This window comes from Sphaerodactylus townsendi, linkage group LG07 (genome assembly GCF_021028975.2).
Source record: "Sphaerodactylus townsendi isolate TG3544 linkage group LG07, MPM_Stown_v2.3, whole genome shotgun sequence".
In the NCBI taxonomy this organism is placed as follows: domain Eukaryota; kingdom Metazoa; phylum Chordata; class Lepidosauria; order Squamata; family Sphaerodactylidae; genus Sphaerodactylus; species Sphaerodactylus townsendi.
The window spans coordinates 37,960,993-37,980,596 of record NC_059431.1 but is presented as its reverse complement, the minus strand read 5'-3'; the positions used below and the strand labels follow the sequence as shown (position 1 = coordinate 37,980,596).

Sequence of the window (19,604 nt, the reverse complement as noted above, 5' to 3'; positions counted from 1 at the left end):
AACAATTGCTGCTAACTCACACTTTGTCTTCCATTGAGGACCGCAAGTATACTGCACGGGTCAAAAAAAAGGGCTGTGAAAATATTTACTGACCCCTCGCATCCTGGTCATAAAGCTGTTTTCCAACTCTTACCCTCTGTAAACGTCGCTACAGAGCACTGCACACCAAGACAACTAGACATAAGAACAGTTTTTTCCCGAATGCCATCACTCTGTTAAACAAATAATTTCCTCGATAATGTTAAACTATTTATTATATATTTATTATATAATTACTGCACTACTTTTTTTCATCATTCTTATTACCCATCTCCTCCCGCTTATGACTGTATGACTATAGCCTGTGCTGACATTACATTTTATTTTATTTCATTTTATTTCATTTTATTTTATGATTTTACATTTTATGGTTTTGTTACTATTGATTGTTTCCTGATTGCTTACTAGACCTATATGACAATCATTAAGTGTTGTACCTTATGATTCTTGACAAATGTATTTTTCTTTTATGTACACTGAGAGCATATGCACCGGAGACAAATTCCTTGTGTGTCCAATCACACTTGGCCAATAAAGATTCTATTCTATTCTATTCTATTCTGCCTCCTGCCACTATTTTTTTACTGTCTCTGTCCTCCACATGCCTGTCAGTTTCTTATTCTTTCTGCCCCCCCATCATTCTCTCTTTCAGCTCCCATCATTCTCCCAACCCACCTGCTTCTCTCCCCCACCCTCCCCAAACAGCAGCCGTGGTGGCAGCAGCTCTCTTAGAATCCACGCAAATCTCCCAACAACAGAGATCAGTTACTTTTATGATTGCCAGTTCCAGCTTGGAGTTTCTGAATTGCTTTTGAGGGGAGACCCACATTTAGTGCATTACAGTAGTAACATTGGCGTGGATCCAGGTGGCCAGGATTGGCAGTATCAATGTAAGGGGCCTACGGGCTTGGTAGAAGGCATTTAATGTGCCAATTAGTCTTGTTCAAATTGGAATTGATTGTATAGAATTAGTTGTTTATTTCCCTGTGACAGAATCAATCAATCAACTTTTATTGCAGTCATAGACCAGCATAAGGTAAATAAAATATAACTAAAAGGATAACATGTTTTAAAATTGAAAGTATATATCTAAAAGAATCTACTAGCAAAAAGAAATTGGAAGCACAAATAAGTATGGAAACATAAAACAATAGGATAAAAGCATAAGGATTAAAAGGAAACGACTTAAAAATTAAAGGATCATTAAAACTATTAAATAAGAGGGGATAAGTGTCATTTCTAGGGCTGCTTTTCAGAATAATAGTATTAGTGTTAATGACACTGCTGATTTCTGTTCTCTTAAAAAATACTGTTAAATCAGTTTTAGATTGAAATAGCTGCTGTACCAGAATATTACTGAAACATTCGCAGTTGCTTCTCTGATAACAGTCTGTTGACATCTCAATATTTCCTTCCAGCCAGGCCAACAACCCCTCTTTCTCTGGGTGCCTTAGTACCTCCTCCAAGACCAGCTTCCAGACCAAAGTTACCCACCGGGAAACTCAGTGGAATTAATGAAATTGTAGGTGTATTCAGCCTTACCTGTGTTGATCTTTATCTCTTTTATACACTTGACTGCATATATTAATGCTTCTATATTTTATTCTAAGCCAAGGCCCTTCAGTCCTCCTCTGACCTCCAACTCCAGCCCACCTCCTCCAGCTCCACTGGCACGTGCAGAGAGTTCTTCCTCCATATCCTCTTCTGCATCATTAAGTGCAGCAAATACACCCACAGTTGGTAAGAGATTTCGTCCAATGTTAACCCCATAGCAGCACCTAAATATTTTTATAGCTTTTCAGCCCCATCCAAAGCCTGAGGAAGCTAGGGATGGTGCTGCTGCTGTGCCACCCTGCCGCCTCCAGAGGGCTTTCTGGCAACACAGGAAGGCAGAGAAAACTTTTTTAAAAACCCTGCCACTGGAAAGCCCTTCATAGGGCTAAATGGACTGTGCTTCCAGCCTAAATGCCAGGTGAAAGCCAACTAATGTCGGCTCCATCTCCATAAATACTCCAGCCCATCCACCCCTTGCACTGGATGCTGGCATTGTTCTGCGGCAGTCCAAACTTCCAGGTGTTGCTGCCACAGAGCTGAAGGGTGGCCAGACGCCAACACATTTGCTCCCTGTTCCATTGGGACTGCCCCTTACACAGTGGAAGGGGCAAATGCATCAGTGTGAGGCTGTGCCATCCCCCAAGCCCTTTACCTGCCCACCCCCACCCCCCCAGATGGGTTGTTTGAATAGTATTTATAAGCTTGCTCTGTAGAAGAATTTATTGCAGATGTTCATTCATTTCAGATATAACTAAAATGTGAAACTGGAGCTGTTTTCAAGAGTGTCATGTCATCTGATTACAAAATGTATATATAGTGGTACTGTCATAATCAGCAGAATGTCTGGCATGAAAGTCCCTACTTTGCAGGAGGAGAGATGATGCATCAGTTATTTTAAGCCGTTGTTTCAAACTGGACTCTTGAATTCTGTAACAAAAACAGTTCCAGTTGTATGAAGAAGGTGAAGATATGAATGGCAATCTAAAAGTTTATTCTATTAAGTATGTTATGTATGACTTTATTTTATCTGTCTGGTTCTGGCTTCAGGAACACTGATCTGCTCATGGAGCTGCAGTGTCTGGAGCAGTTTCCCTGTAATTTTCAATGGACAGAGCCATTCCATAGATGCAAATGCCAGGGAATATAAATTAACGAAGGTCTATTCATGTATATAAAAGATCATTGTGTGTATCTACGCCACAGATCTCTAGTATAGACTGGGATGTCTTTTATGTTCTTGTTGAAACATGCTCAACTTCCTTTTGAGTAGTCTGATTTGTACAATTAGTAAGCTAGATCAACTGTTTCTGGTTAGATGATCAAATCCAAAGTTATTTTTCCCAAAACCATCCCAGATAAAATAAGAATAAGCTTAGATCCAAGATTTTATATCTACATTATAACTTGATTTACATTTCTGGGTCGACATGATGTGCTTTTCATAAAACAGTATTCAGTTAGATACACTTTTGATCTGATATAGTTACATATTTGAATTCCAGGAGTTCTTGTGCAATGTTGTAAGATCTGCATTTAAATATGTTTTCTTGGTATCATTTAGAAAGTGAATGTTTTGTGAAAACTAGACAGGCATCCATAGTTGAACTTTGTAATACTATTGGAAATTAATCATTCAAACTGTATTGCAGGTGTTTCTCGAGGTCCAAGCCCTGTCAGCCTTGGAAACCAGGACACCTTACCTGTTGCAGTAGCTCTTACTGAGTCTGTTAATGCCTACTTTAAAGGAGCAGATCCCACAAAGTTAGTTTAAGATATTCACTATTTTGATTTTTTTGCATTTAAAAAACAGCTTCCTTTGTAACTTGGAGAGAGAAGAAACATACAAAATTTGGGATATGTTTGGGGGAATACAGTACTGATACATAAGTGTGCATCATGTATTATTGGCGAACTGTTATGCCTGTACCTGCAAATGCTTTGTAATGCTCATTTGTAAGCCTTTAATCTTCACTTCACTTGTTGAAAATTCTTGTGGTAAAAAAACCTAACAGAACTGTGTTGGCCATTTCATTTCTGAGGTGTGTTTTTGTTGCTGTCTTGCCTATTTAAAAACCATGTCATCAATGAACAGGTTTGATTAATCATACACCACCTGATGCTAGTTTTCAATTGAAATGTGTTCTGAATTTAGTTTCGTATTTTTCTAAATGCAACATGCCCAATGGGTTGTAAAAGAAATGTTTGTTTTCATATCTATCTTTAGATGTATTGTGAAGATCACTGGTGATATGACAGTGTCATTCCCAAGTGGGATTATTAAAGTCTTCACCAGCAATCCGTCTCCAGCTGTGCTCTGCTTCAGGGTAAAAAACACAAGCAAACTAGAGCAGATTCTTCCAAATGCACAACTAGTATACAGGTTTTGTATTTTTTTATATAATAGCAAATGATCTAATATATTAATGTGTTTTGTTGTAATAGTATATTATTACATCATTCTTTAAAATTCTATCTGTAGCTCTGTTCACACCATGAATGTGTTTTTTAAACACCACTGTGTATTTGCTTGTTTTGTTTTTCATTGCTCTTGCTTCAACTCTCTTCTTAGTTGCACAGATATATGAAAGTTGCACATTTCTACTGGAGCTGCACTAGAAAATATTTGTTTTTTACTTATAGTTTGCCTTCTTCATTAAGACTCAAGGCAGATTACTTAAAGTCAGTGCATTCCTTAGGGTGAGGCATCTAATGAACAGTACAGTAGGACTAATATTGCAGAAATCTGACATAAGGCATAAATATTAATCATGACATGTTAAACAGTTCAAGAAATGGTATTACATAAGTTGAAATATAATGCAGTGAGAGTTAGATAAAAATATAAAGCAATAGATAATGCATATTAGTAGTATAGTTCACAGCCCCTGCCCTCTATTGAAATGTCTTCCTGAATAATTCTGTTATTCCTTTAGAAAAATGGCCTCATGAGCAGTTCTATTTTACATAGTTTTCGAAAAACCAAAAAGGTGTACACCTTCCTGACTTCTTTTGGCAGGCCATTCCATGGGGTGTGGACCACTACAGAAAATGCAAGTCTTGCTCATGTGCAGGGTGACATAAGACCCTGTTCATATGGACAAGACCCTGTTCATATGAGTGAAATAATTGTGCCTTGACATAGGAAGAGAGGCAGTCCTGGAGATATGGGAATTCATGGCCATGAAGGGGGCATGATAGCCCCCCTTTTACATGATAGCCAGTACCTTAAATTGAACCTGGTAACTAATGAACAGCCCATAGTGTGATGGCAGAATGGGTACAATATGCATGCTCTACATAGCCCCTAATAATAACCAAAGTATGGCATTCTGCTGTAATTGGAATTTCCAGTTGATTGGGGGGGGACCAATGCACAGCACATTACAATAATCTAGCCTTGATGTTACCATAATGTGGATCCAGATGGCCAGATCAACCAAATCAAAGTAGGGAGCCTCCTTCCAAAGAAAGCATTTTTGCATCTGCCTCCAGCGGTAATGCTGGGTCTGGACTAACCCCTTGATACTTTAATGAATGAGCAAGGGCCAGTTGAACTCCTTCAAAAGTGGGAAGCCCCATGTCCTTTAGGTTCCAGGCTTCCCAACTAGCATTGCCTCTTGTCAGTATTAGTTATTTCCTCAGCAATTAAGCAGTGGCTCAATATCTCTACTGCATCCTCGGGAGATTTAGGTAGTGAGAGCTAGGTTTTGTCAGCACACTGATGGCATCCAATTACAAAATTACAAAGTATTTCTCAAAGTTTTTCCATAGAGGTTGGATGGCATGGGAGATAAAATTGTGTGTTATGGGACCCCACAGGACAAAGTAACCTCATTTACATTACTTTAAATCATGTCAATATTTTGTCACAAATAGCATGGTATTTGAAAGAATGAAGACTATTTCTCCCCATATAATTATGAATAAACAAATTGTTATTGTTGTCTGGTTATTTATGGTCTGCCTTTCTTGTGGAGACTCAAGGTGGATTACATGTTGTAAGTCAAGTATAATCAACACGATGGGACATCCAGTGAACTATACAGTAGGGTTTGGATTATAGAAATCTGAAAACAAAGAAACCTCAAACAAAACTGAAATGGAGTTCCCACTGGAGTGATTGCAGAATGGTAGTGATATGCATATTCTTCCTTGCTCCTGATAATAACCTAGCTTCAGCATTTTGAACTGACTGGACTCTCCCAATTGGCTCCAAGGGGAGATCTGTGTAGACTGCATTACAGTAGTATAGTCTTCATGTTACCATAGCATGGGTCCAGGTTGGCCAAGTCTAAGTTGAGAGCTGTCTTTGGGCTGAGTTGGAAGAAAGCATTTTTGTAGCTTCAATAATTTTGGATCCAATATAACCCCCAAGGCTGTTAACTGAGCCAGCAAGTGTTAGCTGAACCCCATAAAAGTAGGAAGCACTAGATCTTTCCAGACATCCACCTTTCCCCAGCATCAGTTCCATTTTGTCTGGGTTCAGTTTCAGTTAATTGAAATTTATGTCGTGATGGATTTGTAACAGTCATCATGTTAGCATAAATCTTTTTCAAGTCCCTGTGTAGCCTATGTTAGAAAAAGGGATATTGCCTCTGGTGTGACCAATAACTTCAACTCTGCTTGAGACATGCAGACTCTCATCTGAGTCTGAAGGTAAGGCAGGATATAAATATTTTACATTTAAAAATCTGAACCAGCTAACTTTAACCTGTACATGTTCACTCAGTTCTTTAAGCGCACGCGCGCACGCACACACACACACATGATATGTTTGTTTTTAACTCATTTGCTGAATGGCAAGTAGATTGTTCTGCTTAGTACAGAATGTTCTCAAGATAGGTACTTCTCATATTTGACAGACACTAATGTCTGATCGGTACTGATGTGATTTAAGCTCCTGTGCCTGGTGCCTCTGGCACTGAGCAACATGGGTTTGTCCCAGTGTTTAAAAGAGAAGACACTATGCTCTAGAGGCGTCTGCAAAAATTATGTTTCTGCTGCATATATTCTGAAGTAAATTAAATTTATGCTGGAATACTTGCCCTTAGTCCCCAAGTTACATGAGAAATAGTTTTCAGTAACATACAAGTACAAACTCTAATGTAGTGTGACAGAATGCTTTATTTTCTGTACTAATGTATGGTAGTCTTGTCTAACTTCAGAGCATTTGAGAGAATAGCTGTTAATAATTTAAATTTTTTAACATTCTTCTGTTTGCATATGTTGTTTGTAATCTTTTCAAAAGCCCCTAAGAGAGGTCAATAGTCTTCCCAAGTTGCGTGTGAAGATGTGGGGAACTCAATGAATTCATGTTAGTACTGAGATTTCAGCCATGAACTGAAGCTATGTATTCCTTCATGTAATGGCACCTGCTCCAGTAGGGTTTTTTAGGCTTCCATTTTATACAAACACATGTTCAACCTCCCTGTCAGCCATTTTCTTCCCCTCTTTTTTTCTCTTTGTCATATCGCAACACATTAGCAATGTAATTTTACGTCACAAATACAAGTTAGGTCAATTGTATCAGCTGTGTTAATTTCATCTTGAATGAACATTAAGGTGAAAATACACTGTGTCCACATTTAGGAATGAGTGAAAATGACAAGGGAACTTGCTTTTGCAGGAAGAAATTGACAAGAGAGTGCTGCAGTAATGTTTGTGTGTTACCACAGCTCTAATTTGGTCAGAAAATGTGGTTCTTTGTGTGTGAGGGGAGGGTATTTCTGTTCCTTGATGGCACCTGCTCCAGTAGTTCTGTGGTGGGTTGGGTTTTTTTGTTTGCTTCATTTTGTGCAAACACCTGGCCCTTATCCACACCCTGTGTAGTTGCCCAACCTCCCCTTCATCCATTTCTTCTCTCCTTCGGTTTTCCAAAGGAATATTTTGTTTGTTTTGTCATACTGAATTAGTGATGTAACATTGTGGCAGGAATACAAACAACTGTGGTTGATTGATGAACTTCGTCATTTTCATATCGCATTACCAATGTAATATTATAGTAGAGAGCAATTTTGAAGCTGGCAGTGATTGAAAAGAGTATTTGGAATAATTATTGCATATAATCAGGAATGCTGCAGTAACAATTGTACTTATCACATTTTACCAGAAAATGTGGTCCTTTGTGTGGGGGTGGGAGCCTACATGTTTACGTTCCTTCTGGTAATGGCTCCTGCTTTAGGAGTTTTTTCGGCTTTCATTTTGGGTTGGTAGTTCTCAGTATTAGAAAGGGAGGCTGATGTAGTTTTGAATTGCTTCTAAAAATGTAACTGCACAGGGCCTGTGTAAAAGAAAAAAGAAAGATTTATTCCTCTGCATTATTGATAACACCCCACTGCCATCAGGAATAATACGTTTTCAGCAGTAGCATGTGGAATAAATGCAACTAGAGAAGCAAGGGAGAAAAAAACTGCAAAAGAATGGGGGAAAGGAAATGTGCGGAATGATTTCACATAAAATGTTTCCAAGACACCAGGTTTGGCCACTGGGAGAATCTGTGGTAAACTATGCATGCAGAAAAGGCCAATCGCTGATGCAAGTATTTATGCAATTTTGTATGAAATAGATTCTGCAGCAGCTCTCGTGCATTAATATGCACTAGTTCATTGGATTTAGTTTGTTTTGGAGACATCTCCAATATTTAAAAATACTAAAACCTATGTTTTCATTCTTAATTTCTACAACAGTGATACATCACAAAGTGATTCCAATACAAGGGATTTTTGGATGAACATGCAAGCTGTCACAGTCTACCTCAAGAAATTATCAGAACAGAATCCCTCTGCTTCTTACTACAATGTAGATGTTCTAAAGTATCAGGTAACTTTTTTTATTTTGGTTGTAAGAGCTAAAGAGGGATTTTTAGTATCTTTTGATGTATCTTCTATATTAGAAAAGGTATTATACCAATCATTACTGTGTAGTCATTGACTCTGCTAGATTATTGTATTATGACATTTTCATGTGTGGAATTTATATAAACTCCTGGTATTTAATGTATTGTCGAAGGCTTTCATGGCTGGATTCAACTGGTTGTGCTGGGTTTTCCGGGCTGTGTGGCCGTGGTCTGGTAGATCTTGTTCCTAACGTTTTGCCATGCCAGTCGCAGATGCAGGCAAAAGGTTAGGCACAAGATCTACCAGACCTCGGCCACACAGCCCAGAAAACCCACCACGTCCTGGTATTTACTTTGCAGTATTTTATTTGAAATATATATACCTCTACTCTTAGCTGTCCCCTTGGCTATAGCACTCTGCTGGCTTTTTGCCAGGTGGAATAATGGGGAAAAGTGAGAATGAAAAGGACAGCACTGCACAAGAAATGTGCAGTGTTACACCACCGCAGATACTCTGGATCTAGGGGTTCATTATAATGGCTTAAACCCAAACCACTGAATAGAACCAGAGTTGCAGAAGGGATTTTTTGTTTCTGAAGTCCTCCCTTATCAAGGTTGTTATGACAAGAGGGAAGCTCCTTGGTGCCCTTAAGCCTTTCCACCGACTCATGCCCTGAGAAGACTTTTCCCCCCCAAAAAATATTAGTGTCTTATGCTTTGACTGAGCTGCCCTTTTGTTTTTCATATACAATGCAGCAGTTTGAATGAGGTAATTTAGACTTTGTATATACACTTTGCATTTTCCCATTTTAAAAATTAAATTAAACAGTAAGAATGATCTTCAGTTGTTCAACTGCGCCACTTCACAGACAGGACGAATAGTAGCTCTGTAGGGACACCAAAATAATCTTTCCCCTTCTGTCAGAAAAAAAAAATCTAGCACCTGAGGCTGTTTAAACAAAAAATCAAAAGTTTATTTACAAGAATAAAATTGAAAATATACAATAAGCTGGTTTCTAAGAGGTTACTGTTTTACAAGTTGTTTCAGTATCTTTTTACAATTGATACAAGGTTCACACAGGTCACAATCTTTAGTGCCTTCAAATTGTTACAGTCATTTAAATTCTCCACAAACTAAGGACCCACTAGGATATGTGTTCTTTTTTCTGTTTGACTTTCTAGTTAATGTGCTAACAAAACCTTAATTTCTACCCCTAGATAAGCATTACCTTAGACACTATAACCTTAAACCCTCTCCTGTAGTATAGAGTGTCTATCTTACATGGTTCTTAGCAGAGAAGGACTTGCTACTTTCCTCCAGGAAACCCAGTCCTTTCTCTGTTTACCAACCAAACCACCTTCGGGAGCTTCATTGCCCCATGTCTGGGTGAGTTCTCCTTAGAGAAATTCAGCCAAGCCACCAGTATGATTAATCAGTGTTACTGCGTTATGGTTAACCTTGGCAAAGATTCCCTAGCTTAAATCTGTTCTTTCTGGCACTTAATCAGAGTAGCTCAGCTCACTTAGAACTGACCCTCAGCCTCCAGAGTATGGAGCTACAACACAACAACCGTTCACTTTGGCGGTCAATTAGGTTCCCCTCAGAACAGTCAGTGCTCTGGCTAAGAATGCTCTGCAGTTCTCTCCAGCCAATCACGTGGAGTTCCATGTTAACCCTTTGGGCTCTCAACATTCTACTGCCTGAATGTGCCTAAGTGTCTGTATACTTCACAGTAGCCAATTACTCCCTGAAAATTACTTCTGGGAGGGTAACCTGGGGTATGTTCACCAGTTCCCATAAGCAGAACTTGTGGGAATCATCTCCCATTATTGCATGAGCAAGTAAAAATATTCTTTCCATATTTTTTTCCACTCCAGGCTACCACATATTTCTGATTGCTCCCCAGCTGCCATGAACAGCTTTTTAAGGGAGAACAAGACACTGATTGAGAAGTAGTCGGTTAGCAAAAATCCCTTTTATAGACAAAGAGGGTGCCTTGCCTCCAAGCTAGTACATATCTTGTCATCTGAAAATGTTTTATGGTATCCTCATGTTGGCTGCACAGACATTTTGCTGCACTACAGTTAACTGTTTTGAATAAAACTCTCTGAGTGAGGAGGTTTTGCAATGCCGAGCGCAAAGTGAAAGCTAATAGCCTTACCAACTGGAAAGCAAGCTTGTCTAAGCACTATGTTTGCTAACCATGTAATGTAGGATTACTTGTTCCAAAAAGAGAAAGCACAGGAACTCAGTTGATCGTTTAGTACCCAGTTTATTTTACTTTTTGCTTCATGGGATATCTACGCAGTTTACCATATATATGTTTTTAGAATTTTCTTTGTCTTAAAATCTAGACCATCTTCCTGAACCATCTGTTCTCTGGTTCAGCTGTTGACAGTTCCCCTTTTTCTATGTAACACCTGAATAATTTCTAAGTAATTCTTTCAATAGTTAGAGCACTATTTCTACCAAAGAGTAGTAAAAGAAAGTCAATACAAGATAAGGACTGGAGGAGGAGGAGGAGTTTGGATTTATATCCCCCCTTTCTCTCCTGTAGAAGACTCAAAGGGGCTTACAATCTCCTTGCCCTTCCCCCCTCACAACAAACACCCTGTGAGGTGGGTGGGGCTGAGAGAGCTCCAAAAAGCTGTGACTAGCCCAAGGTCACCCAGCTGGCATGTGTGGGAGTGTACAGGCTAATCTGAATTCCCCAGATAAGCCTCCACAGCTCAAGCGGCAGAGCGGGGAATCAAACCCGGTTCCTCCAGATTAGAGTACACCTGCTCTTAACCACTATGACACTGCTGTAGTGTCAGACTAGGAACAGAGGCTCTTTCTGAGATGCTAATTTTTCTGTTAAGTTGATGATGTAATTATTTTTTTCCTTGTTGAAGGACTTTAGTGAAAAAGTTGCTGAATCATTGTTATTTTGCAAGGTTAACTCAAGTCCAGACATGCTCTTGGAAGAATGTTTTTGGAAAAATGGAGAGACAAGCACATTAGATAGGAGATCAGTGGGTTTCCACAGGATGTGAAGCCACAGCACTAGGGATCCTGTAGGAAGCCACAGCACTAGGGATCCTGTGTTCCTGTCAGTTTTCCCTACCAGAGTTCCCAGAAGGTCATTTAACCCACAGTGTATGTCCCTATGTTTTATGTTGAAGGGAATGTTAGGAGACCAGTCATAGATGTGTTTGGTCTTGACTGGCTGACTTCCCATGGTGTTCTCAGGGCAGCGTTTAAGGCATTTTTATTTGCAAAGGTATCTTCAAATGGCATCCAGTCTACACCTCTGAATCTTGCCACGTATTGGAAGTGCAATGCCAGCACCACTGATGTAAGAGTTGACTACAAATACAACCCGGCATCTATGGTTGTGCCAAGTACACTGTCTAATATACAGGTCATGGTACCCATTGATGGAGGTGTAACAAACATGCAGTCACTTCCACCAGCAAAATGGTAAGTTGATCTACGTTTACTTTTACTGCATGAAGTTCATTTTTGTAGTGGTGATATGTGGTAGTGGTGATATGTGTTGTTTTAAAAAAAGTTTGCAAAAGGCAGTACTCTTAAAAGTAATTTTGACCGTTTAAGCTAGCCTTGGTATCGCTTCTGTTATCCAGGGTCATGTGCAAGTTTTTGTGAGACCTTTGGAGACAGATTGTCTGTGGGCCCCTTTCCCCCACCACTTTCCCGATCATGGCCACAATGGAGGGAACAGAGTGCAACTCTTTTGCACTGTATTTATCTGCAGATGGTGCTAGTAGATCTGGGAAGAACGTGGAAGAGTTTGGACTCTTTTCCTACAATTCTTCCACTCTAAGGATGCAGGAGATTGTCCCTGTGATGCTGCAAACAGACCTCCCATTTTCTTATAGGTGTCTAGAGAAGTCAACAGCATGCAGTTCCATTGTGCTGCACTTTCTCTGCTGCTATTAGGCACTAATATTGGCCCAGTATCTCTAGTTGCTCATGGTCCCTCTGCCAGGCGAGGGGCCTCAGCAGCTGCGCAGCTGAAGGCAGCCCTGAGAGTACCTGTTTGCACCACAGGATGGCAAGTCCATGGCCCCACCAAGGCATCCTCCATTACTGTGTGATTCCCTTGCCACCTGAAGGTTGAAGATTGGCTACAGCCCCTGAGTTGAACATAACAGACAGCTCCACCCTCAAGAATCCTTATAGAGGTTTCCAAACCAGGGGAGGTAACCATGCTGGCTCAGCCTCACCCAGTTTGAATCTGATGTCCCAGACCACCAAACCTCTCAGCTCCCACCAACACTCCTATGACCACACCCATGAGAAGGGGCCATCTGGAATTCCATGCTGTCAAATGTCCTGACCCCATTCTGAGAACTACATTCTATCTGGCTGAAATAAAGTGATCTGCCTGAAGGAAATGTCCAGGTGCTACATGATCAAGCTGCCACCACCTCTGCCAATCTGCCCTACTCAGTTTCCGTTGTGTCACATGAATCCTGCCTGGGATGGCAGACCACCCGCTGCCATTCATGATGCTCCAGCAACTCAGGCCAAAAGAACTGTGTCCCTACGAGGCAGGAGCTGATGAATCCCAAATCCATAACCACAGCTGTCAGTAGCTCTGCCCTCTTCCTGCTAGAAAGGTCATTCTTGCCCAGCTGTAGGACCAAAACCACTGGAGCTCCATGAATGATGAGCTTTTGTAGGTGTCTCACATTGTTTGGAATGGGTGTCAGAGAGGCACAATGATTGAAGGAGATCTTGAGATTGGAAAGCCATGCTGGTGGCAAGTTAGGAAGCCCTCCAGTTGTTCCCCAGGCTTCCAGTTGCCTATTGGTTGTCTAGAGGTTTTTTTTTGGGGGGGGGGGGGTCTTAAAAATAACAATAGAATCTTTGTATAGAAAGACTACAAGAGATTTACTGTAGCAGTATTTTTTTAGATATACAGTTACTTAGTAGCTAAACGTTTTCTTGCAGGAATGCAGAACAGATGAAAGCTTTTTGGAAATTATCTGCCGTTTCAGAAAAGTCCGAAAATGGAGGTGAGAGCATGGTTTTCAGGTTAATATATAAGAAAAACCTTTTAATGACTCATTTTAATATCAAACTGGGTTAGCTTTTAGCATTATTAGATTTTTCTTCGTTTTATAATTAATTCCTTAACATTTTTAAATGAAGATAATTTTGGATGGAAGTGGTCATTTTGTTCTTGGGGTGTTACAGGAAATATTAAATAGAAGTCCTTGAACACAAGTGTACAGAAGCATAACTACAGATTTGCGTACAATCATTATCTTAATCTGGTCATACTCAGTGGCTTAAGAACCACATGTGGCTCTCTGACATGCCACTATGGTTTTTCTGATCCCCATTTGTCAGTGTTTGCCCACCCCATGTGTTCCAGGAAAGTAGGTCAAGCCTGTTGCCCAATAGAGCTTGAGTTTGGTAGGATGTTCTCATCCTAAAACAGACAGCCTCAGAGGATCTGGAGGACAGTAAGTTGCGTGCCAGGGATGCCAGTGAAGTGCCCATTCCCCCTGCCCTTTTCTGCCACCTGTGCACTTTCATTCCAGCACCTAAATGATCAACAAGCTGGCTGTGCAGAAGAGGAAAAAATTGCCATCATAGCAGCTGGGGAGGTACCATGAAGGCTGACAGGGAAGGAGAAGGGTACACAGACATCTTGCAAAGAGATATTTTACAGCACTGCTGGCTGACTCAAACCAGGCTTCTACAGTAGGAAGCTTGAGCTCCCTTTACTTCCATCATTTCTGCCTTCTTGCTCTCTTGAAGCTGCTGGTCAGATCCAGCTGAGCAGGTTCAGCCAAAAAAAGGGCAGGTTCTTTTCCCAACTTTCTCTTGCAGAGCCTGTTGAGCTTTTAACTTTTCATTAGCACTGTGAACTTCAGAAATTTTCTAAACCCCCCTACATTTGCAAAGTGCACCATGTAATCTTCAATTATGTTCATGGTCAACTGAAAGTCCTGTTGAACAAAGTGAAACTTTCTTTTGAGTAAACATACATAGACATAACAACACTGTAAGTGTTGCCAAAATTGCTGGGTTGCCTTTGACTCTGGGGACTTCTCAAGCCTTCTAGCCCTATCCTGGGAGATGGAGAGAGGGGTGAGATAGAAGACTCTTTAAAAAGTGGAATGACTTCCTCGTTAATACAAACCCATGATAAAATTAATAGTTTGTCTGTGATGATGATACCAAGGAATTCTAACACTGGCCCAACAAATTCAGCTAAATGAGTTGGTAGGATACGACATACCTCTGCTGAATGGTAATCCATAAAACAAAGTTCCTTGCAAGTAGAAAACTTTGTACAGAGAAAAGTTTGAACTCCTCCATCTCCTGCAAGTCTGGAATTCAAACTTGAAGGGAATTGTTGACAAAGGGAAGGTTTTTAAAAACATCCAACATAATAAAGAGTTCTGGACAGCTTGAAAACTAGCAGATTGTTTTATGTCATAAATCTGATCTGGCATTTAAAAAGCAAGATATTAAAGCCCAACTTCACCAGTATCACCCTGGCTGGAAGAAGAACCAGAAAAGATAACAGCACACAAATGTTTGTTCTCCATCCCTCTTGCCTGGCTTGTTCTTCTACCATCATCATATCTCCTTCTGCTCCACACCCTCTTGGTCATGTTTCAGGTTTGTTTTGCAGTATCATTTTGCAGCATTTCTTTGACCATATTGCTTGAAAGTATACTTCAGTTAAATCAATGTAATGCATCCAACTGTTTGAATATTCTTTGCAGGGCTTTCAGAAAGCATATTTCCTGTGAGCACTGTCTGTATTGTTTACTTCTCCATGCAGACCCTTGCATTTTGCTTGACGGAAATATGCTTCTTGAGTATATATTGCCAGGTGATCAGTTTCTAATTGCTTACTGTTCTTAATGGGGCATTTTCTCTCTTTTTCTTACCCCGGATAGGCTCTGGCTCCCTCAGGGCCAAATTTGACATTTCAGAAGGACCCAGTAAGCCCACAACACTTGCAGTGCAGTTTATCAGTGAAGGAAGCACTCTTTCGGGAGTAGACATTGAACTAGTAGGCACTGGTTATCGACTTTCCTTAGTAAAGAAGAGATTTGCCACTGGTAAGAAAAATAAAGTTAAATTTCAATGGTGGATTAAATGTGTTAGTCTTTAAATTATCCAAAGATTCTTTGTTATAATGTAATTATGATAGATTGCACAACTCTCTAAATATCTGTGAGATGTAATTAATGCAGGACCAATGGCAGTCAAACCTCATATTATGTGTTTCTCTATATTAACTTCATGTATTTTTCTGTTAACCTCTATGTTAAATATGCTGCTCTGTTATGTAAATGCTAGAACCAGTAGTGGATGCCCTCTGAGTTCTGTTAGGCATCACAGTTTTAGACATTATCTCCTCAGCATTTTACTGTGCTCACTTTAGAATCTATTACATAAATTGTGAATCACCCGTCAGAGATGTACACTGATTTGACATTCGGGATATAAGTATACAATTCTTTGCGTGCTTGTTCTTAATTATTCTTATATTTAAATAGAAGATAAATATTGTAAGCAGTACCAATAGATGTGTTTGTTTGGGACTCACTTTACTGGTAACATATTAACTAAAGTTTTTGTGTCTTTCAGGACGATATATGGCAGATTGCTGATCAAACCTGTGGAGGAAAAAAACCCAGTTCTCAATAAATACTTCATTCTTACTACCTTTCCAACACTATTGCAACACACACACACTTCTGGGAAAAGTTGACTATTTGTTGCAGTTTATTTACACAACAAAAATGCACTTTTTAAAAATAAGTCATTGTAAAAATATTCTTTACTCTATAATAGCACTGAAACGAACTCCAACACTATCTATAAAAGGTCTCCTGCAATATTGAGGAACAAGAGTACACAAAAAGTTTGAGCCAAAATAGCAGTCTTCATGATATTTAGAGCCCTGATACCATAAACTACCCAATATTTTAGCTTTCGTAAATATTACTCAGCTATAATATCTTTCCGTTGCCCTTATTGCCAATCCATAACCATAATGGCAAAGTCACTTTTTTCCACTTGTATAGTCATGTGCCATATCTTAGAGAGATGTATACAAAAAATGATTTCTACATTCTATATATTAAGTATACATTGTTTTATTACAGATTGTTTTAAAAATGTAAAGTGCAATGTTTTTAAACACAGACAGCAGAGATATTTACTTCTGCCATTAGTTAAATTTATGGGAGTTGTAATTTTTGAATTAATGCTGTAGATTAATTTATTTTTATATGAAATACGTAACATTTGTGCCTTTTTAAAAAAAAACTGTGCCTGCCAAGATATTCATGTGCCTCTTGTTTCTTTTTTTCAGTATGTAGCTCTTCGATATAGAAAACATGATGGTTTTTTCTGTGTAATAAATACAACTTTATATAATTCCCTGTGCAGGGATATGAAGGGAAATATACAGTAGCTATAGAACAAAAATGTTAGACTGCTTCCTTGGTGAGTTAAGTGCAGTTCATGCAACCACTTTAAAAGGAATAGCCTAATTTTGATACGTTCACAGGAAAACATTTTTATGCTCAAATTTTTAACTTCGTTGTCACCAAAGATGTCTAAAATTCTGAAGGCACGTTAAATATTTTAAACTAATTTATAAGAGAACAGCTGTAGTATTTCCCCTTGACTATAGTTTTAAAGATTCAAGTGCTTTCAGAAATACGATATGAATGTAAAGGTTTCTTGTGAGGAGTAGCTTTTGTTAAGCGTTTAAGCTGGGCAAAAATTGCTGTTCATCTTAATTTCAACAACATTCATGAACTAAACATTTAAACCTTGAAATTGGTCTCTGATCTCTGCCCCATTTTAAATACAATAGCAAATAGTGGCTCTGAACAATTGAAGTCATTGTGTCAATTACTGTTTTTAGAGTCTGTATACTATGCTGTTAAGACATTATTAAATGCTGAAATCAAAAGTTGTAAGATACTCTTTAACCAGCAACTGGAAATCTTCGATTACATCTCTGAACTCTATTTGTCTATGGAAAGTATACTTTAAAAGCAATAATTAAATATTTTGTGAAACCACTAATGAATTTTTTAGCAGCGTGATATAAGATGCCTGTAGCCACTTAAAATTTGGTAAAACACACTACAGAGGCTGCAACCAATAACAGGTGCATGCATTTTATTGATTCAAATTAATTTCTACATTAACGGTGGAACATAATATTACAGTCATATGCTTTTAATGGATTATTTTATCTCTTAAAATTGTTCTTTTAAATTTTAACTAGATTTCCTTGGAACAGTACTTATTGGATCTTCATAGTCTAAAATGTTAGTCTCTGCTGAGTGATTATTGTTAGAGCTTTTAAACAATTGGCATTTCACATGGTACAATCTCCTACTGGAATCTTAATTGTAATCTGCTTTCGCAATCAAAACTGTTTGGCCAGTTTAATTCTTCCTTGTTGAAATTCTATTTTATTCTCCATTTTTAATCATGTATTTCTACAAAGTTAAAAGGTAGCGCTTTTAATCTAAACTGCTTACCAAGTATTCTCAAACATTTAATAGTAATGGGTGCAGGTTACAATTTTGAAGCCATATGAGTTTATATAGCATTTTTGTAAAGAAATCTTAAGAATTTTGTAAAAATACAAATATCTGAAAAGAATTTCATGTAGCAAGCTGGATCTTGCTTGTTTATAAAGTGATCATCTTTATAGCTGCCTCTTGTGAGATAATTTGTAAACACAACTCTAAAGGGTCTGCGGTTTCTATGAACTGTAAATTAGAACGTTATAAATCTATTTTACAAAAACTGTAAATACATCTGAACTTCCACAAAATGTAAAAATATTGCACCCCATAATAAACATGTAATATATAACTTACAAGTTGGCTTGTTGCTTATATATCATTGGAGGTATTTTCAAGCATCAGAATATTCAATCCAAGGATGAATTTCTCACTTAAAATGCATTTGTTTTCTGAACAAGGGAAAGTAATCATCCTGAATTTTAGTAAAGCATCTCAATGTAGTTTGATAAAAGTTAAAATATTGTAGCAGACACATCTTAGCACACTGTTCTAGCTTTGCACAAAGGCTGAGCAGGCAGGGAAGCTTCATGATATTCTCTTACCACATTTGTTAAAAGATAAGTTCAGATATTTGCAGCACAGGAGGAAAGGGCCTTATGCCATAAATATATAGGTCTCTTGCCCTGTTCTTTGTAGAAAACACTTGAGGATTTGGTGCAATACCAACTCTTTTGATCCTCCTGCCCACCTATTCCCTTTTTTTTTATTGCTGGCACAGAAGGGAGGACTTGCAAGATGATCTGCACTGTACACCCACCTCATCCTCTTTTGTTCATGCAGCCATTTTCATAAGGTGACACCCTTTGCTGGGGGAAAAAAATCTTTTTTCAGAGCAGGTAATAAGTAGGACTTGTAGCATGGGTGATTTTTTCCCCAAGTCCACCAGTGGGAGGCACTCTAAAACTTCAGTAGTTTCCCAAGCTGAAAAAATACTTTAACTGAAACGTAACCCTTCAAAGATCAATCAGATCATATATTCTAATAGCAAATTTGGCCAAATCTTTGAATGTTTAAATCCAGTGATTGGAACTGTGAATGGGCAATATAACTCTGCCAACCTGACATGTTTTCAGAAAAAACTGAAATCTAATTTTTTTAAAAATACCAGGGGTTTTGACCTATAGCTTTAAGTAACAGATTCCCTCAGTGGCTATTGCTAGGCAACCACAAGATCCCAAGGCTTAGTTCTGTCCCTAAAAAGTATGGGGAAAGGACAGGGCCCTTTCTAGGCCTAAATTGGCCTTTGAGGGGTAATTTATTGGGTGCAGGCCTGACTGGGAAATTGCTGGAGATTTTGAGGGGGGCAGGGGAGTGGCCTCAACCAAACATAATGCCATAGAGTGCACCCTCCAAAGCAGTCATTTTCTCCAGGGAGACAGATCTCTGTCATCAAGAGTTCAGTGGTGATTCTGGGAGATCTCCGGTTGACTTGGTATCACTTACCTTGCATGGATCAGCTCGGCCTGGCTGCTTGCTACTGTTCAACGGCAGCCACCTTATGAATGCCAGTGTAGTATAGCAGATAGCGCTTCAGAGCAGGATCTGTGAGACCCAGGTTCAAATCCCATCTTCTTGTGGA

At 39.0% G+C, this 19,604-nt stretch overlaps 1 protein-coding gene across 1 annotated transcript in view; it reads left to right on the top strand.

Moving 5' to 3' along the window:
• Positions 1-18,318, top strand: part of FCHO2 (FCH and mu domain containing endocytic adaptor 2) — a 63,335-nt gene extending 45,017 nt beyond the window's left edge. The window contains exons 17-25 of the mRNA XM_048502962.1: positions 1,458-1,561; positions 1,650-1,779; positions 3,243-3,354; positions 3,818-3,973; positions 8,280-8,412; positions 11,692-11,891; positions 13,389-13,453; positions 15,359-15,523; positions 16,056-18,318. Coding sequence (XP_048358919.1) covers positions 1,458-1,561; positions 1,650-1,779; positions 3,243-3,354; positions 3,818-3,973; positions 8,280-8,412; positions 11,692-11,891; positions 13,389-13,453; positions 15,359-15,523; positions 16,056-16,078 — 1,088 coding nt within the window. The 3' untranslated portion in view covers positions 16,079-18,318. The remainder of the gene's footprint in view (positions 1-1,457; positions 1,562-1,649; positions 1,780-3,242; positions 3,355-3,817; positions 3,974-8,279; positions 8,413-11,691; positions 11,892-13,388; positions 13,454-15,358; positions 15,524-16,055) is intronic.
• Positions 18,319-19,604: the final 1,286 nt, after the last annotated feature.